Source organism: Eupeodes corollae, chromosome 1, assembly GCF_945859685.1.
Source record: "Eupeodes corollae chromosome 1, idEupCoro1.1, whole genome shotgun sequence".
Classification (NCBI taxonomy): domain Eukaryota; kingdom Metazoa; phylum Arthropoda; class Insecta; order Diptera; family Syrphidae; genus Eupeodes; species Eupeodes corollae.
Genome location: NC_079147.1, coordinates 88,675,024 through 88,701,563, shown reverse-complemented (window position 1 = coordinate 88,701,563; position 26,540 = coordinate 88,675,024). Strand labels below are relative to the sequence as shown.

Genomic DNA, 26,540 nt, shown 5'->3' with positions numbered 1-26,540 from the left:
TATACATATTGACTTCCATAGAACTAACTATGGAAACAATGTTAATTTAGTAGATTTAAATATAAATAAGGTGGGATTTCATTGTACAAAGATAGATAGATAGATGATAGATATTTTTATTCAATAATTTTCAGGTTCTTGCTACAAACATTTTTTGGTTTAAGGAATAAATAATAAGTCATGACACTCGTCTGCCCGAGTGACAATGTTATTTAATTTCTTACTTTAAAAATAATTCCAATAGTTTTTCTTGAAAAATTTAGCCTAACAAATAAATAAATGTCCCTTTCCGTAGATGTTCTCGCCATTTCTATGAATGTGTTCCTTTCATTTTCATCGATCGATTGGATAACCTCGTACCGTGCTTTTTTCATCTGAAGACCAGTACATCCATTCAGTTCTAAAATAATACCAACATTTGCAGCAAGATCAATCCAATCTTTGTAGAATCCAGTTTTTCGACGCATGGCAATCGGTTTTGGTCCGTATTAATTACCTGCATCAAATAGTCTGCCCTTAGCTTCAATGTTGATACAAAGAGTGTCGAAAGCCCTGTTTCCAAAGGATACATGTACTTAGGCGTACTTAGAGGGAGAGAACCGAAGGAAATTTTCAACAATTCCGTATTTCCGAACACCATAGATCAATGCTCCATAAAACAGAACTGCTTTTGCAGTTGAGTTAAAAACTTCATATTTGGCGTTTGTTGATATGTTGTTATTATTGAAAATTTTCTTCCAGTTCGAGCGAATAGCCGTTGTAGCAGCATCGGCCTTGGCTTGGAGGTGTTTGTCCATGTTCAAATTAAACGTGAGAGTCATTCCCAGATAAACATAATCCTTGACTACTTCCAATACCACCCCATCATATATTCAGCTTTCTCCTCTTGCGGTCCGTCCTGTACCATTTTGGAATACCATTATATTAGATTTTGCAGAATTTACTTCCAGTCCCCATTTTTTTCAATAATCATATAGCCTATTGATCAAAAGCTGAAGTGAAGCTGGAGACTCTGCAAAAATGATAATGTCATCAGCATACATATTTTACATATTTTTAAGCTTTCAAACTCCACTTCACAAGGAAGCCAATCAACTAAGTCATCAAGCAATAACGCAAATAACAATGGGCTGAGGTTGCATCCTTGACGTAGTTCTCGATTTATTTGGATCTCTTTGGATTTGCTACATCTATTACGAACGCTAGCTGTCGTTTGATTGTAAAGTTTTCCAATGCTTTCACAAACTTGGATGATACACCTAAGTTGTAAAGTTTATAGAACAGCGTTTTTCTGTCAACTGTATCAAATGCAGCTTTCAAGTCAACGAAAAAGGTATAAAGTTTAGCATTACGGTTGAGTTTGCTTCGTTTTATACATCCAAGAATAAAAATGTTATCGGCTGTAGAATACCCTTCCCGAAATCCTGACTGATACTCGCTCAGTTTGTTGTTTAAATTTACCCAGTTAATAAGCCTTCTATTTCGTATTGATGTGTGACTGTGAATCTTCAAACTTGCATTAAGAAATGTTATTCCCTTATAGTTTTCTGGGTCGTTTGGGTAACCTTTTTTAAGTATTGGTCATATAGTAGCCTCATCGATGCAATCGGGTTGTATAGCAAAACTAAAGATGATATTGAGTGCTTGCGCCAGTTTTTGCTTAAATTCGGTGGGAGTATATTTGAAGAACTCTGCGGGAATCCCGTCTGTGCCAGCTGCTTTGCCATCCTTAATCGACTCTAGTACCCTTTCTACTTCCAAAACCGTTATCTGCGCATCAAGGATATCATCTTCAGCGTATGTGGTGTCGCATAACTCCATACTGGTTATTCTGAAGAGATATTTAGCAATCCTGAAAAATGTAATCTTAAGTCCTCCAGAGAAATGGTGGTATTCTTAGTTTCTCCTTCATTTCCGTTTATTTTGTTTGTTAGTTTCCAAAACTCCGTGGTGTCGTTGCAATGGTTTTATTTTCTTGCCAGGTCTTTTTCGTACGTTTTCTTTCTTTCTTTGCACAACTTTTTTTGTATTTTGTGCAACTGTTAGGCTATAACGTAAGCCTCGGATCAGCTGCCTACTTTCTGAAAATTCTGAAGTGTAAAAAAAATATCTCATATTCAGGTTAAAGTTTTTCCTGATTTTATTTCTTGATTGTTTAAAAATTAATTTTTAAATTCTGAGATAAATAAAAAGTCTTAAAATGACCCATAAAAAATCTTAAAAAAAAAAAAAAACATTTCCAAAACTCATCACGCCGAGATCATTAACCAAAATGTTTATAATAAAATTAATTAAAAAAATTAAACAACAAAAAAGAAAGATAAAAATATGTGTAGCCAAAGCCATGTGCCATAAAGTTGGCAATCCCATTGAAAGATTCACACAAAATTAATGGCAAATCATTATGTGGCAGGGGCTAGAGCTTCGTATCTCAAAAACAATCTATATTTCGTTTTTTAATGGATACGTGATCTTGATGGAGATTTTTTTTCTCTTAATCTCGAAAACGTTTAATAATAAAAATATTTAGATTTCAATTTGATTTTTGTTTTGTTTGTGAACTTATTTCTGGGATTGTGAGTGAAATTTCCATCTTTTGACGATATGGATGGATATCATTCCACAGGCCCACATCCAATCCATATGTAAATTCATTATTGTGGCCGTAAAATTAAAATGATCTAATTGTTATTGCTGGCAATTTAAATTGGTTGTTTGGTTTATTTATGTAGCTCGATGATTCTCGGAGATTATAATTCAAGCATCAGATTCTGTGGTAAATAAAATTTCATATAATTTATAAGTAGTGTCTGTGTCTGTGTCTTTGTCTGGCTGGCAGGCTTTGGCTGGCTGATCGGATCTGATCTGATGTTCTGATCTTAGGGGCAGCCTGCACTTAAACAATTTATTTCACATTAGATGGTGTTTATTCAGACTGTGAATTAATACATTAAACTGCGGGTAGTTTGCATGTGGTACATTTGTTTTGTTTAATAATTTAGCTTTTTTTGTTTTATGTTTTTGTATCTAAGGAGCGCGTCGGGTGCGGGAAATGGGTATAAACTTAAGAATCCATAAAGCTAATTGCTTTGCATCAAATTATGAAGTATTGAGTGAATTATTTCATAAATACATCAATTTAATTATTTTTTTCATGGCCTTGGAATATTAAGTTTGGTGTTTATAGAGTCTTCTTGATTTAATAGAAAATTTGGAAAATATTAAAAACAAATTTTAAGGAAAAACAAAATAGACTGGGCGACCCTTTGATACTTACTTGCGGCTACAGTCCTGTGTGAACTAGGGCCTCATCCAAAAAAACTTCTCCATCTAGCTTCAAGTTGGGTGAGGTTACTTTCTACTTATGGGCGCTACCTGATTCGGGGTGTTTCTCTACCGCGCATTACTGTGGACGTGGTTTCGAAGACTTTTTACGCAGGAGTATTGGTTTACATCGTTCTATGTGACCCAACTATCTCAGCAGTTGGATTTGTATCCTTCAGGCTAAGTCTACGTCACTGTACAGTCCGTACAGGTCGTCGTATCATCTTTTCCCCCACTCACCTTCTATGTACACGGAACTTTTTGCCCTCATTAACCGTTAAACCCATTTTTGGCGTCTCTGCCTTAATACTCACAAAAGCCATATTTCGATCAAAACCAGTTCTTCCGGTTATGCCAGTAATTGGACAAACTTTTGAAAGATAGTGCCTTTAGTGTTGAAGTGGGAGCTCTGACTGTTCTTTTAAGGATGATGTTAAGGAAATCGCATGACAGTGCACAACCTTGTCTAAAGCCTTTTTTGACATCTAAAGGTTCTGTTCTTATCTTATATCATAAGTTTAAGTTAAGTTGGCGCATGCTCCTAACCAAATTATCTCCAGCTGCTTTAAAGAGTTCGGCTTTTAAGCCATCTGCTCCAGCGGCTTTTATAGACTTCAGTAGGGAAGACAGGATTTTACGCTTTCGTCGTCTATGTTGAATGGATTATCCTGTCTGACACTGGAATTTGGTTCTTCGTCACATATAGTCTGCAGAAGTCGTCCTTCCATATTCTCACCATTTTGGCTGCGGTTCCTCTATGATGTTTACACATTCGTCTTGCAGCCTTCGATTCGAGGTGAATTTTATTTCACCGGCTCATAAAACTTCCGAACTTCATTTCTGCTTTTGAACTGCTTAACATCTTCTACCGCACACTTCTCAAGCTCTATCTTTTTCTTTTGACTATTTGATAACTTAGCTATAAAACAATCACGAATAGGTTTGGACAATGAAGCTGATAAATTCTGGGGCAAAAAAGTTGATATACAGTTAGATACAAATAAGCAACCTTTTCTGTAAATTTTAATTCAAGGGGGTATTTTTATGACAATTTGTGGCGGCTCAAGTGTTGGATTGATTTTGTCGTTCTTATTTCTTTCTTCTGAGCAGCCCTTTATTAAGACAACTGTCATGTTTTTGTTCTCTTGGACATTTTAAAAATGAAAACTACGCCATTGCTATCAATGTATCATCAATGCATTCAATTTTCTTTTAATTTAGGATTAAAAATGGTCAAAACTGTTACAATCGCTAATTCGATAAAATAAAATATTTTTGTGAAACAAATTTTCAGCCTGCAAAACTGAAACTGCAAAGGTTGAGCTTCTTGTGACAAGTAACTTCCGTAAGGAGTCGAAAACATCTGTGTCGCTCAAGAATATCTGAGAATATTGCTGCTTTAACATAAAATACCCTGTATTATCCATAATATTATATTTAATTGTTTAAGCCTGTTAACAATGAAAATATATTGTCGTATCGTGTAATATATCAGTCGTCTTAATCCTAAACTGACAGCTGTCATATTGTTTTCTTTTGAATGATACCAACACATAATTTATTTGTATTCACATTGGGTTTATAAAATAAACATTTTTAAAATTTTTAAAGACAACCAAAATGGCTTTTAACGGCCAAGCTAAAAAACAACATAGTCAATGACAATAATTTTTACGCATCTTGGTATTTTAGATACAATTTAAATCATATTAATATCATTTCCCTATATACCATGTTTTGAAAAACCTTGAACTAATTACTTCCATGGTCTCGAAAAAAAAGTTTGGGGTTAATTTCTAGTTCCGATTTTGAGTTCGAACGTTGATTTGAACTTATAAGCTCAAATTTTAAAAATATGCGTTTTCAATTTCGTTACCATATTTCAAAAGCTTAATGCTTGCTAAAAGCTAGACGATGGATTCGATACAAAATCAAAATTTACTTCCAAAATGCCTTGTCTTCTTCTGGTAAAAACTTGTTTAGCTTAAATTGTTAAGTATTTCTTTAAGATTTGTGTAAAATAGGCAACATCTAACAACTTATAGTTTATTTGTTAACTTTATTAAAAACTATAAATATTCAAACTGTATATTGAAGACACGGATTATATAGAACAACTTCATTAATTTAGATCGACTCAAAAAGACTTATATAGGTATTGTCACCTTGTTTTTCAGACCCCATGGTGAAAGAAATCAATAAATGCCAGCCACAACTTAAAAGTCCACCGTAAGCCTTATAGTCCACTCAAAATAAACTTTTTAAGCGGAATAATTCGTATTTCGATAAAAATTAGTAAAGACACTTAGAAAATCGTTATTGACAAGTGACAACAAAATTTGTGGAAACTTTGGGAACAATAAAACTAAATTTATTAACTGCAATACTTTTAGATTAAAAGTGCAGTTTAGGCACAATATCCGAAAAAAGTTGTTATCGACACTTTACATTTTTTGAAAGCATTGTACATTTTAACTAGTTGTAAAAAAAATACTTTGGTTTTATTTTAGCACATCTTCAAAGTTTAGCAAACAAAAGATTATTATAGCTTTTACCGTTCAAAAGTAACATCCTAAAAACGGACATTTTCGATGGTAAGTCATGCCAGAGGTCTTTCCGTGTCAACTATAAAGATTTTTTCTCGGATACTGCTTCTTGCAACAAAGTGGCAAATCCTTCAAGAGTTATTCTTGTCATGAAAAAAATTACTATAAAATTAAACATACTTTCTGTGCTCTCAATATGACCGGAATAGCATTCTGCCCATATAACGCGAGCGTATTCAAGAATTAGCCTAATAACATACACATCCAAGTGTCTTATAATATAATTATAGTGGTCAGAAAACGTTAATTTTGAGTCTAGTACAACACCAGGTTCAGAAAAACTGGATTCTTTATTTAAACGTGACGATTTCAACATAATGTTTAGTCATAATTTATATGTCAATATTTAAAATCAAACTCTTTTTATTCCACTAATCCCAAAATTGATTTAAATTTTCTTCCAGCTCTTTGCAATCCTTGAAGGAGTTAATAATTCGAAAAATGTTAACATCATCTGCATAGATTAGCGATAAAGATTTATTTAAAACAGTGGTCAAATAGTTAATAAATAAAATAAACAGCAATGGACCAATATGGCTCCCTTGAGGTACAATAGAATTGACTTTATATGTATATAAACGGTTGCTTTTGAACATAGGGCTGTATTATCTATCTTAAAGATCAGGACTTCACGACCAGTATTACTTTATTTATTAAGAAGAATCTCGTGAATTTATTTGCCAATGATGAAATCGACTTGAGCTTTTTAAATGCATCCAACAAGTTAGTTAGATTAGTTTAGTTTTATTGACTTCAAAAGATACAAGAACAAAACATTATATTCTTAATTGTAAGATTACACAAGTCTTTAAATGGTTCGGCCGAAGGTCGTCTATCAGAAGAAAAAAAGCTAATTAGATACAATTCAATAAAATAATCTTTATAACTTTCAAACTTTAGAACTTTAAAAATTTTCCTCAACTATTCTGGTTCTATAGCGATAAGCGTTCAATGAGTATTCATACAGAAGGTCCCAACCCAATTTTCCATTCAAGATGTTGATCGTTTCTTATAAACCGAGTAAATCTATACCAAAATAGCGCTTTCGGAACTCCTTGAGTATTGGACAAACTCCCAGGAAATGGGAGTGAGGAAAGTAGTTCAAATTGATGAGTTCACCTCTTACTTTAAATAACAAGCTGATTTTTTGTGTATTGTTTTCGGCCAAGAAGTAGGTGTTGCGGTTCAAGAAATGGTTGGAATATTATCATTTTTGATTAAAAAATATTAACTTCCAAATTCCATGTTTTGCAATAAAGTTGAAGCCTATTTATCATTAGCTGCATCTCGTCTATACTTTAAGCTAGGAAAACTATATCCTCCGCGAACTTCAGTCCTATATCAATACCACCTTTCACCGAATCAGTTATGTCATTTATGTATAAGAAGAGTACTTAAAACGCATCCTTGCTAAACGTCCATTGACGTACCAAACTTATCTGAAAGAGAATTTCCATCCCAAACTCGTGCGACATTTTCTCTACATGGCTCTAATGACAGATATAAGTTTAGTTGAGATTCCATATTTATAAAGCTTGTAAAAAAGTGCTTCCCCGGGAATGGAATCGAAGGTTCTTCGAAAATCCACAAAAAAGCGTAAAGCTTTTTTCCTTTACTTTTATAAATTTCAGCAATATTTATCAATGAACAAATTTGGTCAATTGGTGAGTCTATTATATAATACCGAGCCAAGGATCTTAACTGATGTATTTAAAAATGAGATGCCTTTATAATTAGATGAATCTTTCCTTTCGAAAACTCTGGGGGACGTCAGCGGTGTCAAAAATTGTGTTGTTCGCCTCTTAGACGGATTCTTCTCATTTGGATGAAGTACTGTGTGACTAGGTTTTGACTCGCTGAGTATCTTCATTATGGATACCATCTTACTTTTTCTTTGGCGGGTATTATGTGTTAAATCTTTGTTGATACTTATTTTTGTTCCTATAAGTTTCTTCGCGTTTCGTAAAACAATTAAAGCTGTTGCTCGGGGCTTCAATTTGACAACAATTACTGCAGTGGGTGCGTTTTGGTGGTTTACTCTGTGCGCGGATTCAATTTCAGTGTTGTTTTCATTTCCGTCGAGTAGTGCAGCGTATACGGTTTTGGATTTTTCAACTGGGTCGATGTGAAGATCAGTAGGCAAATGTACTACAACGTTGTCTTCGCCTCTTTTTTGCATAAGTCCGTCAATTTGTGTCTCGAGTATCTTATTTCGATTTTCCAGGAAGGCAACTTTTGCGTCTTGTTTTGTTTTTAGGGCAGACAAGTCGGCATAGAGGAACTGAAAGTCTTTTGCTTTCCGCTAGGATTTCCTTCATTTGGTCCACACTGATTCCTGACAATTCCACTATAACTTTAGATGGACCTCTTTTTGGATTATTAAAATGAACATGAGAAGTTTTGTCACGTCAAGGAATTTTTGAATTTCTTTTTGAAAATATCGGCAACTTTGAGAAACAAAAAGTACAGAATTGTAATAAATTTGTAATTGTAGTTTCGTAAATAAATGTTTAGAACCTTTTTAATGGACTGGCGTAAGGTATGAATATAACTAAAGTTCTGGAAACATCGAACAATTCAAAGACTAAAACATTCATTTAGATTAAAAATATTGTCACGTATAGAGTCCTTAGAAATCGAAAAATGTATTGATGTAAGATGGCAGCGTTCTTATGTGTTAGAAAAAATAAAAGAGGAGGTGCTTGCAGAAGAAAAATCTTCAAAGGCAGTTTTAAAATAACCTGCAAATATGTTATAGAGTTTAACTTTTGAAGAATTTTGAAAGGTCATACTTGCTGGATATCCGTTTACTATTAACGTATCTTTAAAACATTCATTTATTAGATTATTTTTAGATTAAACTTCATATTTGAAATGAATTGAGAGTACACAAAGTTTAAATGATTCACCAAGTCATATTGCAGTTTTTGGTTAACTCTAAGGGTATCATCACTCTTCGATAGATTTGACTTCAACCAGTTTAATTGCGAATCAAACCATGGCGGGATACTATTTAAAGTTTTTAATAAGATTTCATTAAATCTTTAAATCATTTCATCTAAACATGAAAATAATGCACCCCAGTTAATTTCGAGTAATAAGTACAATTAATATCTAATATTTCTTTCGGAAAAACATGTGCTCCAAACCATAATTTCAAGACATAATGATATTTTTGTGATTTTATAAAATTAAGAACGCCTAAAAATTTTTGTAACATTTAATGGTTTGATATTTCAATTAGTTCGAATGGCAATGGACTCATCCGCATCCACCAATCATCAAAGCACTCTAAACAATAAAAAAAAAATTTAATTTTAAGAACTTTTTCTGACCGGAGATTACAAAATTTTACTCATAAAAATACATCCATAAAATCTAATTTCACGAGTCAATTAGGATACGTTCTCATCATCACAGAACACACACACACTCCAACCACCAATAATATATGTTTCACTAATTTACATTTACCTACTCGACTTGTAATTTGTTAACTTAACAACATTTTTATACATCAGAATAAAAAGTTAATTAAAAATTGAGATGAAAGATAGAATTGCACAATTTCAATCAAAAAATGTTGTTTTTAAAAGTCCGCAACAGAGATATTTTTCCTCCCTATGCGATTAATTGAATTTTCATAATTAGGCAATTAGCGCCGAAAGATGATTTCCCCATCATCGATCAAATCTATAAACATCCCAGATGAAGAACAAGAATAAGAACATCATCTCGCTTCCGTGCGGGGTTCTTTAAAAATCTCATATTCGAGTGCCATAGAGACTATATCGCTCTTGGCTTGGGGTGCGGGATGCAAACATAAACTTCCTGTGCGAATGACACCGCTCGCTTAAAATACACATCGTCATCGAAGGCTTGCTGTGCTGTGATGTTTGTAGTTGAGCTGTCCGTCGTCGTTTTTCTTTTCTGTGGATTGAAATTTCTCAAGAAATTAAAACTAAATAAACAGCCTACAAAAATTACATCTTTACTTCTCCTTCTGGAACGCCCCTCCCGATCCCCATCCCATCTCCTTCGTTCCAAGAATCGAGCAGCGCGAGAGCACTCATTGGCATAAAATTAGATTTCAAAATAAAAAGTCAAATGCAAATAAAATGTTAATCTACAAAGTGTTAATTTGTTATTGAGTTTTCCATTTTCATTTGAAAAGTCCTCCTGAAGATGGCAAAGCAGTTCGAAGTTGGGAGCAGGGCAGTCAGTGGCGGTCGGTGGGAGCTGCAAATGAAAAGACTACTCGAATGCTGAATTGCTGGTTGTGTGAGGAGAAGAAGTTAGACGTAATCTGTCTACTTATCGTTTGCAACATCATAAAAGGCTCAGGATCATCTCAGGCGTTATATTATTTGACACTAATTGCTGTGATAACATTGGGGCCGGGCCAAGTGATGTATTTCTCCTGCTGATGCTGCTGCCGTTGCTTTCCTAGCGCTGCTGTGCCGTGGCCCTGCCCTGACAAAGCACGCGGTTATGACATGCAGAGTGTCTTTTTATTTCCTCAGTTTAAATAGCACCAATAAGCCAACATAGTTCAATGAAACAACGGGTGTTTTTTTTAAACTTACTTAGAACTTTAAGTTGGCAACTCTAATTTCACTTTTTTCACAGCTGTCAAGTCAATTATTTTTAGTTTTGGTTGGAATTTCAACATAAATAAACTGACTTCTGACTGAACGTGTTGTTTAAATGTATTTTGAAAATTAAGTCATAGGTAACTTTGACACTGACAACTGTTTCCCGTTCGAAATTAAAAAGTCAGTATTCTTCCTTTTCGAACAAAATACCCCGATTTAAGCTTGAACATGGTAGCCAGTACGCGTTTTCCACACCTCAACATCCACAAATGAACTTGGAGTTCTCCAGATCAATCTAACGTCAACCAGATTGACTATATTGCGATCTACGCCAGTCACGCTTCCAGCATCTTTAATGTCCGAACTTTCGGCTCGGACCACAACTCCGTTGTAGCCAAGGTAAGACTTCGGGTTTCCTGACCCAAGGCAAAAGGGGGAGATGCTGGGAGAAGGTACAACGTTGAACGGCTACAATCGTAAGAGATCGCCAAATCCTTTTCCGACCGAGTTACAAGTTACCTCTCTCGAAGTCCTCTGCCGCCAACACAATGTATCGAAAACCAGTGGCAACATTGCCATGATGCAATCAGAGAAGCCGCCTATGATGTGCTGGGTTTCAAGCAGCCAAAAACAAGGAACCCCTGGTTTGATGTCGGCAGGCAAATGCAGCCAAACAACAGGCACGCAAAGCGGCGCTTCATAAAAGGACGAGAGCTGCTCATGAGCTCTATGAGCAGAAGAGGCGAGAGGAACACCGAGAAGCGTGTGGTCGAAGATGTTGAGAGGTTTAAAAGCAGGAATGAAGTTCGAAAGTTTTATGAACAGGTGAAACGAAATTCAAAGGTACATAAACCTAGAACCGAAGGCAGCAAAGACGAAAGTGGAAACCCGTTCTCCCGACTTAGACGAAGTAAAGATTGCCATATCTAAGCTGAAGTCTAATAAAGCAGCTGGAGCAAATGGCTTGAGTGCCGAGCTCTTTAAAGCAGCTGGAGATAAGTTGGTTAGGAGCATGCACCAACATATCTGTAAGATATGGTCGGAAGAAAGCATGCCCGATGAATAGAACCTCAGTATTGTTTGCCCGATCGTGAAAAAAGGAGATCCTCTAAACTGCACCAACTATAGAGGAATCAGTCTACTTAACATCGCCTGAAAAATCTTCTCTGTCGTAATATGTGAACGTCAAAAGCCCATCGTCAACAACATGATAGGTCGTTATCAGTGTGGTTTTAGACCAGGAAAGTCCACAGTAGATCAAATATTTACATTACGGCAGATCCTGAAAAAAAAACAAGAACACAAAATCCACAAATCTTTTCATCTATTTCAAGGCCGCATATGACTGTAAAGAGACATGTCCAGTTTTGGCATCCCTGCCAAACTCGTCAGTTTGTGCAGGATGACTGGAGAATTCACGCTGCTCCATAAAGGTTGAAAACAACTTAACACAACCTTTCGATGTCAAAAAAGGTTTTAGGCAAGGTGATGCGCTGTCATGTGATTTTTTTAACATCGTGATTGAAAAAATAGTGCAGAGCTCACACGTCAACACTAGAGGCATTATCTTTCAAAAGTCTGTCCAATTACTAGCATATGCAGAAGAACTCACCGTGATGTCAATGGAGCTTTTGTGAGTATTGAGGCAGAGGCGACAAAAATGGGTTTAACAGTTAATGAGGGCAAAACAAAGAACATGATGTCATCAAGAAAGGACCAACAACACCGAGGTCCGAACGTCACCATCGACAGACGTAACTTTGAGGTAGTCAAGGACTTCGTCTACCTAGGCTCCACTGTAAACGCAGAAAGCAACACCAGCGCTGAGATCAAACGCAGAATAACTCTTGCTAACCGCTGTTTCTTTGGACTAAAAAAGCAATTGAGTGGTAAAGTCCTCTCTCGAGGGACCAAAGTGTTACAATACAATACCCTTACTATCCGCGTCCTGCTATGACAAAAGCGGATGAAAGCACCTTGGGTCGGTTTGAGAGAAAAGTTCTTTGTGTGATCTACGGTCTCGTATGCATTGAAGGGGAGTGGAGGAGAAGATGGAACGACGAGCTGTACGGGCTGTACAGCGACGTAGACTTAGCCAAAAGGGTTGAAGTCCAGCGACTAAGATGGCTGGGTCACGAAACCAATGCTCCAGCTCGAAAAGTCTTCGATACCACACCCACAGGACAGCGCAGTAGAGGAAGACCGCGGATCAGGTGGCGCGCACAAGTGGAAAGTCACCTTTCCCAGCTAGATGGAGAAGTTTGTTGGGTTCAAACTTGTTCAAACAGGACTGTAGCACCAACTTCACTAAGTGTAGCCCTAACCATTCGTTTTTTTTTAAAGAAGTCTTGGCTGAGATAAAGCGCCTGCTGTATACAAGTTTGTTTAAAACGTCCTTAAGAGACTGATGCTAGTGGACAACGCTCATGTCCCCATCTTTGTATACTGCGCACAGATAAGAATTTGACTCTTGTATCTAAGAGTGTATAATATCATATTTTCTAAAAAGACAATACCTTGACAATTGGTGAATAGTTAAGTGTGGATTGTTAAATGAGATTAAGAACAAGGTTTTGTGTCAACTATCGGCGTTACAGAGTTATATTAAGTAATTTACAAGTAATCCGTAAACCACAAATCGCTACCATCAAATAATGTTCTTTGTCGGACCGGAAGAACTTACTTTATTACGGGTGCTATAGTCTTTATGAACAATTATCTTCCCAACAAACTGCAGCATCTAGCTCGGAGACTAGCTATATGCCCACAGTTGCGTACTGTCACTTAATCTGCAGTCTTGCTCTACTGCGCTGTCTTGTGGGCCTGGATTCGAAGACTTTCTGGCCGGAGCATTGGTTTCCATGCGCTCTACTTAATCCAGGCATCTCAGTTGTTGTTTTTTTTACTTTTGGCCACGTCGCTATACAGTTCGTCAGTCCAAACTCTAATCCACTTACCTTCTATTCATACGGAACCGTAGATCACGTGAAGAACTTTTGTGTCGAAAAGTCCATGCTTCTGCACCGTATAGCTGGACGGGGATAATGAGGTTTTTAAAAAGCGCCAGTGAGAGAGCTTTACTACTTAGTTGCTTTCTTAGACCAAAGAAACAGCGAAAAGTAAGAATAATTATTCGTTTGATCTCAACGCTGGTGCTGTTATCTGTGTTCATAGCGGAGCCTAGGTATACGAAGTCCTTAACGTCTGTCGGTGGTGATGTTTTGACGGAGACTTCGGTGTTTTAGGTCCTTGCTTGATGACAGCATGTACTTTGTTTTGCCCTCATGAACCGTCCAACACAGATTGTCCGCCTCTGCCTCAATACTCGCAAAAGCCCATTCGACATACATCACGCTGAGTTCTTCTGATATGTCAGTGTCATCAGCATGGACACACTTTTGAAAGATACTGCCTCTAGTGTTAAAGTGGGAGCTATGCACTTTTATTCAAGTACGACGTTAAATAAATCGATAAAGCCTTTTTTGACATCGAAAGGTTCTGTTAAGATGTGAACGAGTTTGGCAGAGATGTCAAAACTAGACATGGCTCTAAACAGCTCGTCCCTGTAGATGCTGTCAAATTCGGAATAGAAATTTTTGAATTGTTGAATTGGATCTGCCGCTATGTGAATATTTCATCAACTGTGGAGTTTCCTGGTCTTAAATCACACTGATAAGGACCTATAATTGTTACAGTTTAGAAGGTCCCCTGTTTTCAGTATCAGCCATACAACACTAAGGTCCCTTTAATCAGGGAAGCTTTCTTCCGACCACTTTTAACAAATAAATTACCAAATTATCTCCAGCTGCTTCGAAGAGCTCGGCATTCAAGTCATCTGCTCCACCGGTTTTCTTAGACTTCAGCTTATATACATGTATGGCAATTTTGAATTTCTCAAGATCTTCCACCGTACGTCTTCTCAAAATCTCTCTTTTTCCTTCTGCGAAGTCGGTGTTCTGCTTTTCAATAAATTGTATTGGCGGCAGAGAACTTCAAAAGAGGATACTTGTGACTCCATTGAAGAAGGATTCGGTAATCTCTTGCAATTGTAGCCGTCCAACGTTATATCTTCTTCCAGAATTTCCCTGTTTTGGTTTAGAAAGTAGTGGTCCGAGTAAATGTTAGCTTCTCCGAAAGTTCGGACATGATACTGGAAGTGTGTCGTTCAAGGTAGATTGTTCTGGAGAACTCCAAGTTGGTTTGGGGATATTGAGGTGTGGAAAACGCGTACCATTTCGACCTGCAGCAAAATCGATGAGCGTGAATCCGTTATCGGAAGTATTATCGTGTAGCTGTTTTGTTTCCATTATTCCACCAAATATGTCCTTACTTCTTAACTTAGCATTAACATTTTCGAAACCAAATCCTTAGTGTGAATCTAAGGGCCTGGAGCAAGATACTGCTCCTTACAGGCCTGGGCTCCGAGTATGTTGCTAAGTAGTTCAATCCAACTGAAACTGTAGACGCCACCGTTGATTCCATTTCGGGAATTCCTCCGCTGTCGTCTGGATGAAAGGAAAGGTGCCTTTGTGGAAAACACCTCTCCCTCCCTCTCTCGTTTGCTACCCCCAAAAAATTTGCACTGAGGTGAGAACCTTATCTTGAGTCAAACTACTAGGCACCCAATATTCACCACGGGGAGGTGAGATTAGTAGTTGGTAGAGAGTGGTGGGTTTTGAGGAAAACCTGTGCAAAATTTATGACTGCCAAATGTTCTTTGTTTTTATAGTGAGTTTTAATAATTTGTTTGCGTTGTTGAAACGTGTATCATTTTGGTTTTATTTTTAATTATGGTTTTTAGTTAAATGTCAAAAGATGACAGCTTTCAAAGTGACAGTTGCTCAAATAGCGGGCTATCCGCAATGAAGCCTTTGATAACACAATGTAAACAAAAATATTGTCAAAAAATCAAGATCTCAATTTAAAAATAATATAAAATGCGTTTAGCTTGTTCACAGGTTTATTGTTAAACAATTATTTTTAAATTTATATTAGAAAATACTCAAACTAGAAAAATGTATATTGATGCAATATGCATGCATATGAATATGTATAACCTTACATATATGTAGCTAATTCATCATCACCAATATTGTAATTGCAGTTGGTGGTAAGTTGAATTAATTTTCAATTAAGCTGACAATTAGTCGTGATACCTAATTTATTTATCCACATTGGTGTGTGTTTGCGTTTTAGCTTATTACATACGAGTTGCCATATCTTCATAAATATACAATGTACTTAAGTTGTACATATTAACAGAGAGAACATGAAATTCGTTACAGAAAATCACTTCGAAATTAACTGCATCGCAATAATGTAAATAATGTAACACGGATTCCAGAATGCAAATCAATATAATAATGGATATTGAATTGCTCTTACAGCTATGGTCAAAATATTAGTAGCAAAACATCATTTTTGGTAATTATATCTCTGACACTCGAACTAAAAATACCATCTCAAACAATTGACCTGTTGAAGTAATATTTCTTCTTTCGATGCATACACACATTCACTTTAAGAAAATTCTTCCCAAAACGTGGAGTTCCCTTTTAAAATAAGGATTACAAATCGTAGTACACTTTGTTTTAAAATTTGAAAATTGAAATTTCGTTATAAGGAAACAACTTTGCTTTCAGGCCACAAAATTAGTTCCTTATAAAGAGAATTTCGTTATAAAGAACCTAATACGTATGGGATATTTCTTAAAGGGAAAGGGAACAAAATTAAGTTCGCTATAGAGAGAATTACGTTATAAGGAAGTTCGTTATAAAGAAGTTTGACTATATATCTGCAGGACCCGAAGGATCGGTCAAAAGCTGATTTGCCTGCCAAATATCGGTACCGATTTTTGAAGGCATAAAAAGATAAGAGGTGGAATCGGCTAAGTTAATAAGTGACTATCAATTTTCTGTTAGTCAAATTGACTATCCCGTTCGATGGTTCCGTATAGTGATATAGTGTCGATTCCTCGTCGTTCTCAGGAATTAGGACTGTCTCACGGCACATTATGGCATATTTTGCATTTGGATCTACAACCACATCCATAAAAAGTCCAGCTCACATCACAGCAGAAGACAGCTGACCATTCACAATGTCGTAAATAAATCGAATGGGTGTTTGAACAACAGGCGGTGGACGTCGATTTTTCACACAAAATTTTCTTCGCTTTTAGCGACAAAGCACATTTCTCACTCGGTGGGTATGTTAATAAACAAAATTGTCCTATTTTGGGTTCTGAGAATCGTCAAGTCAATCAAAAGAGGCTATTAAATCCACAAAAAAGTTACTGTTCGGTGCGCTCTTTCGGTGATTGGACCTTACTTCTTCGAAAACGATGATGGAACGACTATCACCGTCAATTCGGAGCGATGTGGTCTGATAACAGACTTTTTTGCTTGCTATTGAAGAATACCTATGACTTGAAAAATCTGTGGTTTAACAAGACCGAAAGTAGATAATTAGTCTTTGTAAATGCTTTCAAAGAAAGACTCACTTCTGTCTAAAAACAGTGCAGTGCTTGATTTCGAAGAAGATTTTAGTTCTGTATGAGAAAATCTCACAAAAAGCTCAAGGCAGACCAAAAAAGCCATTTTTGGAAAACTCGTCTAGAACAAAGAGAAGACGTCTTGCAGAGATCGGTGACGGGGTCGATGAAAATGTCGCTTGTGCCTTAAAAAATGTCAGTCCAAAGAAAGTGTTCAAGTTAAACAACTTGATACGATTGATGCTTTGAAGCTTTTGGTTGAGGCAAAATTGTCAAAACATCAGTAACAAATCATCAGAAACTTGTTAAACCAAAAAACTGAAGTCGATGTTTTTCCAAGCTTTGTAAAAGTTCTTAAAGCCAAACAAGAATGTTACCCAGCACGTCAAATGATACAAATATCGGATTCATTAGCTGAAGTTTTCCTTCAAGGGCTTCTTAATCATACAGCTGAACTCATCGTAGAATCCCAAGAAGAAATTTTTGAAAATTTGAAGAATGATTTCGGTAATGTTTATAACTTAATATGTTCCAATAAAACTTTTTTCTTAAATGGGTTCTGAGTCTGAAAAGAAAATTGTATGGCAAAATCTTCAGCCAGGATCAACTCGATACTGCCGGACCATACGTTTTCAATTGAAAAAAGAAACGGCAGAGCTGAGCAAGAGTATATACAGAGCCAAATAATTGAACTGAATGAAACAATTATAAAGATATCAGACCGTTTTATCAGCGTAAGGCATATACTTAAACTGACAATGGTTGATGGTATGGTAAGGTCTCATACGGCTTCATAACAAGTTTGCTATATTTGTGGAGCAAAACCGACCAATATGAACGACATTGAAAGCTCCTTAGAAAGAACGATGAATAAAGATTTCCTAGATTTCGGCATATCTACCCTGCATGCTTGGATAAGGTTTTTTGAATTCTTCATTCATTTAGCCTATAGGTTGGACTTTAAAAAATGGCGTACGAGAATTAGTGAGAAACATCTTATGGAAGCACAAAAAAACGTATCCAAGAAGAATTTAGGCAGATTGGGTTGATAGTCGACAAGCCGAAACAAGGTAAAGGCAATTCAAACGATGGAAATATTGCCCGCAGATTTTTCGCAAACCCATCTGTATACTCTCGTACAACTGGAATAAAACAGTCGGTTATAGAAAGATGTGCTGTCATTTTAAAAACTTTGGCTAGCTGTCTTGCAAAAATGAAGAAATTTTTCAGGAATACACTCAAGAAACAGCCCGAAAAATCATTGCAGAGTATCATTGGTATCCATTGCTAGCACAAGGTTTTAATTCATGGCGGTAAAATAGTGAAACATTCTATATTGCCTATAGGCCAATTTACGGAGGGGGCAGCTGAAGCCAAAAACAAAGATGTGAAGTTTTTCCGTTCAAAAAACACAGGAAAATATCAAGGCCGTCAACAAACACCGATTTGTTAAATAGACTATTGTTGACTTCAGACCCTTTGCTTTCTAACGAAAGACATTTTTTGAAAAAATTAAAAATCGACTTTGTCCAAAGAAATTTAAAATTTATTGATGTAATTCTTTTGAAAGTAAAATAATATATATGTAAAAAATTACTTTTTTATTAACTTCCCAAAAGAAGTTATTGTAATGGGTCCGATTTGTCAAATTGAAAATATTGACATTTCTCGACGTTTCAAGGTCCCTTAGTCGAAATAAAAGATTTTTAGAAAGATGTCTGTGCCTGCGTGTGTACGTACGTTCGTACGTCCGTACGTTCGCGACGTTTTTTTAGTCGTCCATAGCTCAAGAACCAGAAGAGGTATCAACTTCAAATAAATTTTGTTATACAGATAATAAAGCAGAAAGATGCAGAAAGGGCTCTCAAGAAAATTGCGTGGGTGGTTTTTTTACCATAGCAGTTTGAAAAAAAGGTGAACATTTTGGTTAACCCTACACGCTAGAGACTTGAATTAAATTTTATATAATATATTGATAATATATTGTAACGTGATACCAAACAGGTATATTTTTTGAAAAAAAATCAATATAACGGTTTTTTTTATAAATCAATAAAACTGAAAAAAAATTTGTCGCCGCCAAAATTTTACGACTGAAATATGATTTCATCTCTAAAACAATTGTGTGCAACGAAGAATAATGTTTTTGACATCTGATAAAATTTTGAGAAAAATTGAATTGACAGTTTTTTTTATAAAAAATAAAAATCTAAAAACACACATTACTCACAATTGGTAAAAATTGAATACCGATTCAAATATCTTTTCAAAAACTTGAAATTTAGGCTTCAAACTTATTTTATCTTATAAGAAATATTGTTTTCAACATTTTGTAAAATGTTGAGAAAAATCGAATCGACAGTTTTTTTTACAAAAATATAAAAACCTAAAAAAAAAATTAATACAAGTTGGTAAAAATTGATTTTCGACTCAAATATCTTTCCAAAACTTTGAGATATTGGCTTTAATTTGCTTTTATCTTTGAAAAAATCTTATTGTCAACATTCAGTTAAAGTTTGAAAAAAATCAAAAAAATACAAAAAATTAAAAACCGAAAAAAAATTAACAAAAGTTGGTAAAAAATGGTTTTCGACTCAAATATTTTTTAAAAACTTTGAGATAATAGCTTCTTACTAATTTTTTCTTACAAAAAACATTGATTTCAACATTAGGACAATTTTTGGGAAAAATCGAATTGACAGTTTTTTTTACAAAAAATAAAAACCTAAACAAAAATGTATAAAAGTTGGTAAAAATTGATTTTCGACTCAAATATCTCGTCAAAAATTTTAAATATTGGCTTCAAACTAATTTTATCTTATAAGAAATATTGTTTTTAACATTTGGTAAAATTTTTAAAAAAATCGAATTGACATACAAAAAATAAAACTCTAAAAATAAACAATACTAAAACAAAAATTAAAAATATTGTCTTCAAACTTATTTTATTGCACAGAAAATATTGTTTTCAATATTCAGTAATTTTTATATAAAAATCCAACAGTCCGTTTTTTCATAAAAAATAAAATCTACAAGAAATAGTACGCAAATTTGGTAAAAATTGATACGAGTACATATAGACAAACTTTTAAGCAAGACAAATCGACAGACGGGATGGGAAGTTATCAGCGTGGGTCGCATCCCACCCTCTTTTTTAATTTAGTTTCCATGAGTTAAAGTTAAATTTGGAGTTTTGACCGCACCTCCCATACAAATGGAACCACATTGCTGTGCCACATGCCACACAACTCAAGCAAATATGGCTTTATTGCAAGGCGATATCAACTCATCACCAAGATCATGCGATTCGACACCGCTGGGATTTTTTTTGTGGGTCTACGCGAAAGATCGTTTTTATGCAGGTAAACCTTTAACTTTTGAGAACTTACAAAAACAACATCTGTCCAGTTATGGTTGAAATACCGCCCTAAATGTGTCAAAAAGTAGTTGAAAATTCCCTCAAAATAATCGATGCTTGCAACAATTCGCGTGTGGTCTTTTTAATGATGTAGTGTTTCACACAAATTGTCAACTTTTAAGGTTAATAATAAAAAGAAATGTATCATAAAAAAATATCTAACATGTGTTTCATTTACGCTTGCTTTTGAAACCGCAAAATGAATAACCACAATTATTGATTGGATTTGATTTAACGATGAAACAAAATTTAAACTCATAAGTAAGAAATGTTCCTATTATTATGGCCATACCTGTATGTTAGTAAACTCATGTGTATTTGAACTTATATTGAGTTGTTTTTGTTGTTTGACGTATGTATGAAAAGGCACTTGATTAATATGCTTTTGGATAATAGATTGGTTGATTGCTAATCAATGATTGAGTGGATTGTGTTGTATGTAAGTATATTGAATGAATCACTTATGGTGTCATGGTATTAAAGTTTGAAAACACCTTCGTTTATAAGCCCTATTACAGTTCTCAAACCATGTGTGTATAAATTATGCATGCAGATCTGGAAACTGACTTTTCAAGAGGTTAGTGGATTCCATCAACTTAACAAAGTTTTTAAGCAGCTTTTTGATTTAATCAAGTCTTAAGAAATATTCCGAGTAATTTGTATAGTTGGAGTTTTTTTTACTCCATCTTAAAAAACTTGAAATGACACTTCCTTTCCAAACAAATTTTAAATTTTGGCTCAATAAGTGCGTTTTTTTGGTATTCCATACATAGTACAGTAAGAAATTGCCAACAAAACGATCAGCAGTAACCAGATTTTTGTATTTAAAAATTGATACAAAAACAAAACAAACTTACTTTAACTAAATAAATGGATAATTTTCAAGAAGAAATGGTAATAAAACATCTGGAAATTGAGATTCTATAAAAAAGTTCATTTAACATCTGCTTCAAGGAGGGGGTTTGTTCGTAGACTTGTACATTAACATGTGGTATTAAGCGAGCTCAAAGCTCCCCTCAATTCTTTATATACCTGAACCGAGTTGAAATGGGCTTGATTTGCTTCGATTCCGGTCGGGGAATGAAATCGAGTCAAAATTTGTTCTGAGGAGTTGGTTTTACAGATATGCGTTACGGTCTGTTTATTTGCATGTTTGTGTACAATAAGAAACATCGAAACATCATTTGCATTTTAGAATGCAAATGTAAAACTTAATCATTTTTAAATCTTCTTGTGCGGTGGAAACACCAAAAAGGTTTATTTAATCTAAACTGACATAAACCTTTAGTGGAAACATACCAAAACAAAAATATCTTTTCTATTGTTTTCTCTTGCAAAATAAACCCAGTTAGTTCATTTTCACTAACAAAACTAAATAATATCAACAGTAATAGATTGATTTTTCCCCCAATGGAAACCACACATGATTCCAAATGCACAACTAATCAACGAACAAAGCCATCGAGATACAAATGCAATATCAATCTTACCAACATTTAAGAACGAAATCACATAAGATCCATTCGAGACTCGTATAAATGTCAAAAACCCATCCATAGTAAGATTCTACTCTAAATTTTGTCGGTGTTATTCATACTATGGATATTGGTTTTGTTATTCGTGTAAAATCCAACAAAACACGGGTGATTAAATGAAAGCTAAATGTTTCATAGAAAATTGAATCTCAGTATCAATGAACTTTATCCCATTTCCGGCGGCTACTAGTTCCAGGTGAGCTAGAAACTTGAAATTTAATATGCGGGCTTTTTATATCTAAATTTAGTGAAACCTGAAAAAAAAAGTTTAAAACCTTTTAGTTTTCCGGAAAATTCGTGTTGCGTTTTCGAGTTTTTTTGTTGTAAAATTTAGGTATAAGCTTTATTTCACGGTTAAAATATTATTAGTGCTTGGGTGCTTTAAACTTCATGACGATACATATCATTATGAAGAATGGGTCCTTGTGTAGTATGGATCAAAACATTTCGGTTGAATTGGGATCTTACACTTCTTGCAACAGTAAATTGTTTGACTGGAACAATTTCGACATCGAAGACGCTTTTCCATTGTTATTATTGTATGTTTTGTGTCATCAAATCGAACCATTTTGCTGGGATTTCCTTCCCTTTGATGTGTTGGTGGAATATTTGATGATCGCAGTAAAGAGTCTACAACATACATAATATGTCCTAAATTCAAGTTGTGCCATTGGTGTTTCCTTTGCAAACTTTTTGCAAATGCCATGAATTTTCCATGCATTTACCAATACTGCATCCAATACATTTAATAAAAGTGGCCAGAACCACTTATTTCCTCGAATCCGTATCCGGTAAATGATGATAGAATTATCAAACAAGTCCACTCCTCCCATCGTGGAATTATATTCATGCATTGCATTGGGCATGGGAATGTTGAAGTGTTTCCTTTTTTTTTGCAATCAAACCGTTTTGCTTGGGTGATTGGTTGGTCCATCAAACAATTTGAAAGAACTATTACAATAGAGTTATCGTTCCAAAGAACAGCGGCAATTCCATTTTCCTTGTCGAATGCAAAATCCATAGTTCCTCTATTTTGTTTCTTCATTTGTGTTCTGTCAACTTTGCTTTACCAGTTCTATTTTCACGAACAGTTCCTGTAGATTGGTATAAAAGAAATTAATTTTTTAGTATAAATAAATCGTAAGTTGCGAAGTAACCCAATTCTAAGACGACAAATCAGTTTGTGCGACGTGAAAAAATTGTCAAAAGTAACTGTGTGTTGGTCTGGAACATCGATATTAGAAAGAAGTCTCAACATTTTCCCCTAAGCCAAAGCTAGGGGAATTATCAGCACTTTCACCACCATACGGAATGAATTGATATAAATATTCATCGTGAGAACACAGGTCCCAATATTTGCATCCGAAACTAATTCGCTTCCCTCTTATAAACATTTTTGCAGAATGGCGTCCATAATAGGGTATCATTTGTTCGTCTATTGAAAAGGTGATGGGAAAATACTCCAAACTGCATACAATTCTTATTGAGCATGTTGTTTATAGAGTTGAGACTTTAGCAAACTTATCGCTTAACTTATCAATTGTACTATTATCACATGCATGTAAGAACGATTAGATAAGTTTGAAGCGATCTCGGCCCATGGCTTCTTTTATTATATTGCAGCGAGAGACTGGTTGATTGGACCAATATAAATCCAACTGTGGAATTGTATGTAATCCAGAAAAATACATTATTCCAATAAATGTACGGATTTCATTGAAATTTGTCTTGAATGTTAAATTATTTCTATCCGCATTAGAATACGTATTGGTGCTTCCAACAATGGGATTGATAATCTCATTATCAAGAAATAATTCGAATATTTGAAGAGGATTGAAACTGCCTACAAGAAAAAAGGATTGGATTCAACATAGGAAGTTCTGAGTGATTTTTATTTTAAACTTACCTATTTTGTTATAGATCGCTTGAATCTTTTCACTTGATACGTCTTTTGGAGTATTTGAAAAGCCAACTCGATGGCTCTTTGACCACTTTGATTCCTTTTTAGAAGTTGATGCAATATTTTGTGATATTGATGCATTTTCTTAATCATTTGGCCCACAATGTAGATCGTCTAATATGCATTCCAGCTCTAATTCAACGGCTGTTCATTTGGCAATATGTTCACGTCTTCCAATAATTTGACGTTATCATCAATTTCTTCATGGTCACTCAAAGCATCATTTTTTGGAGGCAAAATAATCACGTTTGTTTCAATAGCTTTATGTACCTTCTGGTTCCATTCATCATCTTTGTCTGAACTAGGATTCATTAACAAGTCTTCTAGTTCTTTAGCCGACATAAACCTCTGGCGATACATAATAGTTTTTTTTTAAACTTTAAAACACAGATATTTGTATAAAAAAACTTGTTTGCATTTAAACTCTTAATTGTTCGATATTTGTTTTTTAAACAACTCTTTTTCTTAACTTTCATTTTAGGTTAAAATATGGTTTCAAAATCGTCGAACAAAATGGAAAAAACAAGACAATGTCACGAATACCGAAGCAGCAGAGCATAAGACTGTTACATCAAAAAATTCAGAAAATCCCAAAGGCAACAACACACTGACACCACAAAATGAATCTACCACGCCCATCATCAGTTCAAAAAAATCCTCACAAATAACTCCAGTGTCAGTGGCGACGGCGGTGATGGGACCAAACGAAAAAACTCGACCAATTTCAGTTGAACTTAGTGCGAAACTATCAGCGAAACATTCAACAAAAATGAAAAATAAACTTGCACTTTTAAATACACCATCAACGCCTCCCAATGGAGAGAAATCAAGACCGCCTTCTGAAAATAATTCTACTTCCGGTGGTAATGGTAATGGTGGAAGCAGTAATAAACGTAAATCAACCGATCTAAGTCCCCCGCCACCTATTTTAGATTTCGAGACAAAACTTACCGTATCGAAAATATCAAATGTCAAATCTTCAATTGACGAAGATGATAGCAGCCATCATATGCCTGACGATCAAATGTCAGAAATTTAGAAAGAAGTATCTTGTAAGAAATACATAATAACAAAATGTCAATTTTTCAAAAATGACAACCTAAATATCGATCTTCCATTTTATAATCCAAAAACAAATAAAAATAAATAAGAAACAAAATGAAAATATATAAAATGTATGTAATAATTTAAGAAATGAAAAATCCTGATTTTTGTGCCAAGACGTAAAATAAAAATTTTAAAAATAAAAATTATAATTAATGTAGATTAAAAAAATAAAGTAAACGTGTATAAAATATCTGCATAAACATATGTATCTATAATAATATCAAATAAATTCATTAAAAATATTTATTAAAATTAAAATAAATTCAATTATTTTTATTTAGATTTTGAAAAAATATGTAAATTGTTGATTTTTGTATGAATCTATAAACAAAAAGCATAATTTTTAAACTAAATACTTGTATAAGTACATAATCTTTTAATTTTGTTTTAATTATAATAATTAACAAGTGTGTTTTTTGTTGTACTCCAAGGATTTAAACAAAATGAGGTCAGAATTGTTTTTTCTTTAACAAAAATTTAGTTACTGTGCTAAAAGTTATGTAAATTATATTCTATTGTTGTACCTTTTGACATAACCTTAATGACAAGAAAAACACTGAAATATACACAAAGGTACAAAATTAAATATTTAACATCAAGGATCAAAACAAGTAACCCTAAAGTTCTCGACAAAACTAAGTAAAAATTGAGAAAAATTACCTTAATGTCAAAAATGTGGCAATAATTACTTTCTTAATACAATTTTTGTTTACATAAACACAAAATTTGGTACAGTTTTCTATGCACTGTTGTAAAATTATATGCATTTAATCAGGACCACAGCCGCTATTCCATATAACATGCATACATATATTAAAGTATCATATTGAATACTCTTACTTTCGTAGAACCATATTTTCCTATGTTCGAAAACTATTCATCATAAAAACTTCGTGAATTCTTCAAAGTGTTTATGGAAATGAAAACGTTTTACTTTTTTGTATTGCAATTTATTTTGAAAAATATTGCCAATATCTTTTTCATTAAGTAAAATTATTCAAAACAAATATAACGTTACAACACAAACAAGCTTGAAAATTTCTCTGTCAAAGGAATCTTAAAAGCTCAAAAAAAGTTTGCCCTAATAAATTTTCAAAAGAAATATTACTTTTTTACTTTTGAAAACTAAGTTGATGTTGTTAGTTTTTGTAAACCAAAAATTGCTTTCAATTTTCATTCCAATTTTTCTTCTTTTCAACAGGTCCAGCTCTTTTTTTTTGGATATGTTCAACGGACTTATTCGACGCATTAAATTTTTAAAATTACTGGAAAAAATATTACAATGTCCCAAAGGTAGTAAAAATGTGTGGTCATCGTCATCGTCTGTTTCTACGCTCGTTTCCAATGACACTTGTTTTATAACTCGATTCATAAAGAGAATTTTTCTTGCAGCACAGTTTGCTATTAATTCGATGCTCCCAATGAATACTCCTGCACTTGACATCCACAAGTCCGCTGGCCCGCATAGTATCCCCGCTATTGCTCTGAATAGGTGTTCTTTAACG

The 26,540-nt window shown here is 34.4% G+C and overlaps 1 protein-coding gene across 1 annotated transcript in view; it reads left to right on the top strand.

Annotated features, from left to right (window-relative positions):
• Positions 1-25,225, top strand: part of LOC129952866 (homeobox protein DTH-1) — a 181,969-nt gene extending 156,744 nt beyond the window's left edge. Inside the window, exon 4 of the mRNA XM_056065765.1 lies at positions 24,410-25,225. Coding sequence (XP_055921740.1) covers positions 24,410-24,967 — 558 coding nt within the window. The 3' untranslated portion in view covers positions 24,968-25,225. The remainder of the gene's footprint in view (positions 1-24,409) is intronic.
• The last annotated feature ends 1,315 nt before the right edge of the window (positions 25,226-26,540 follow it).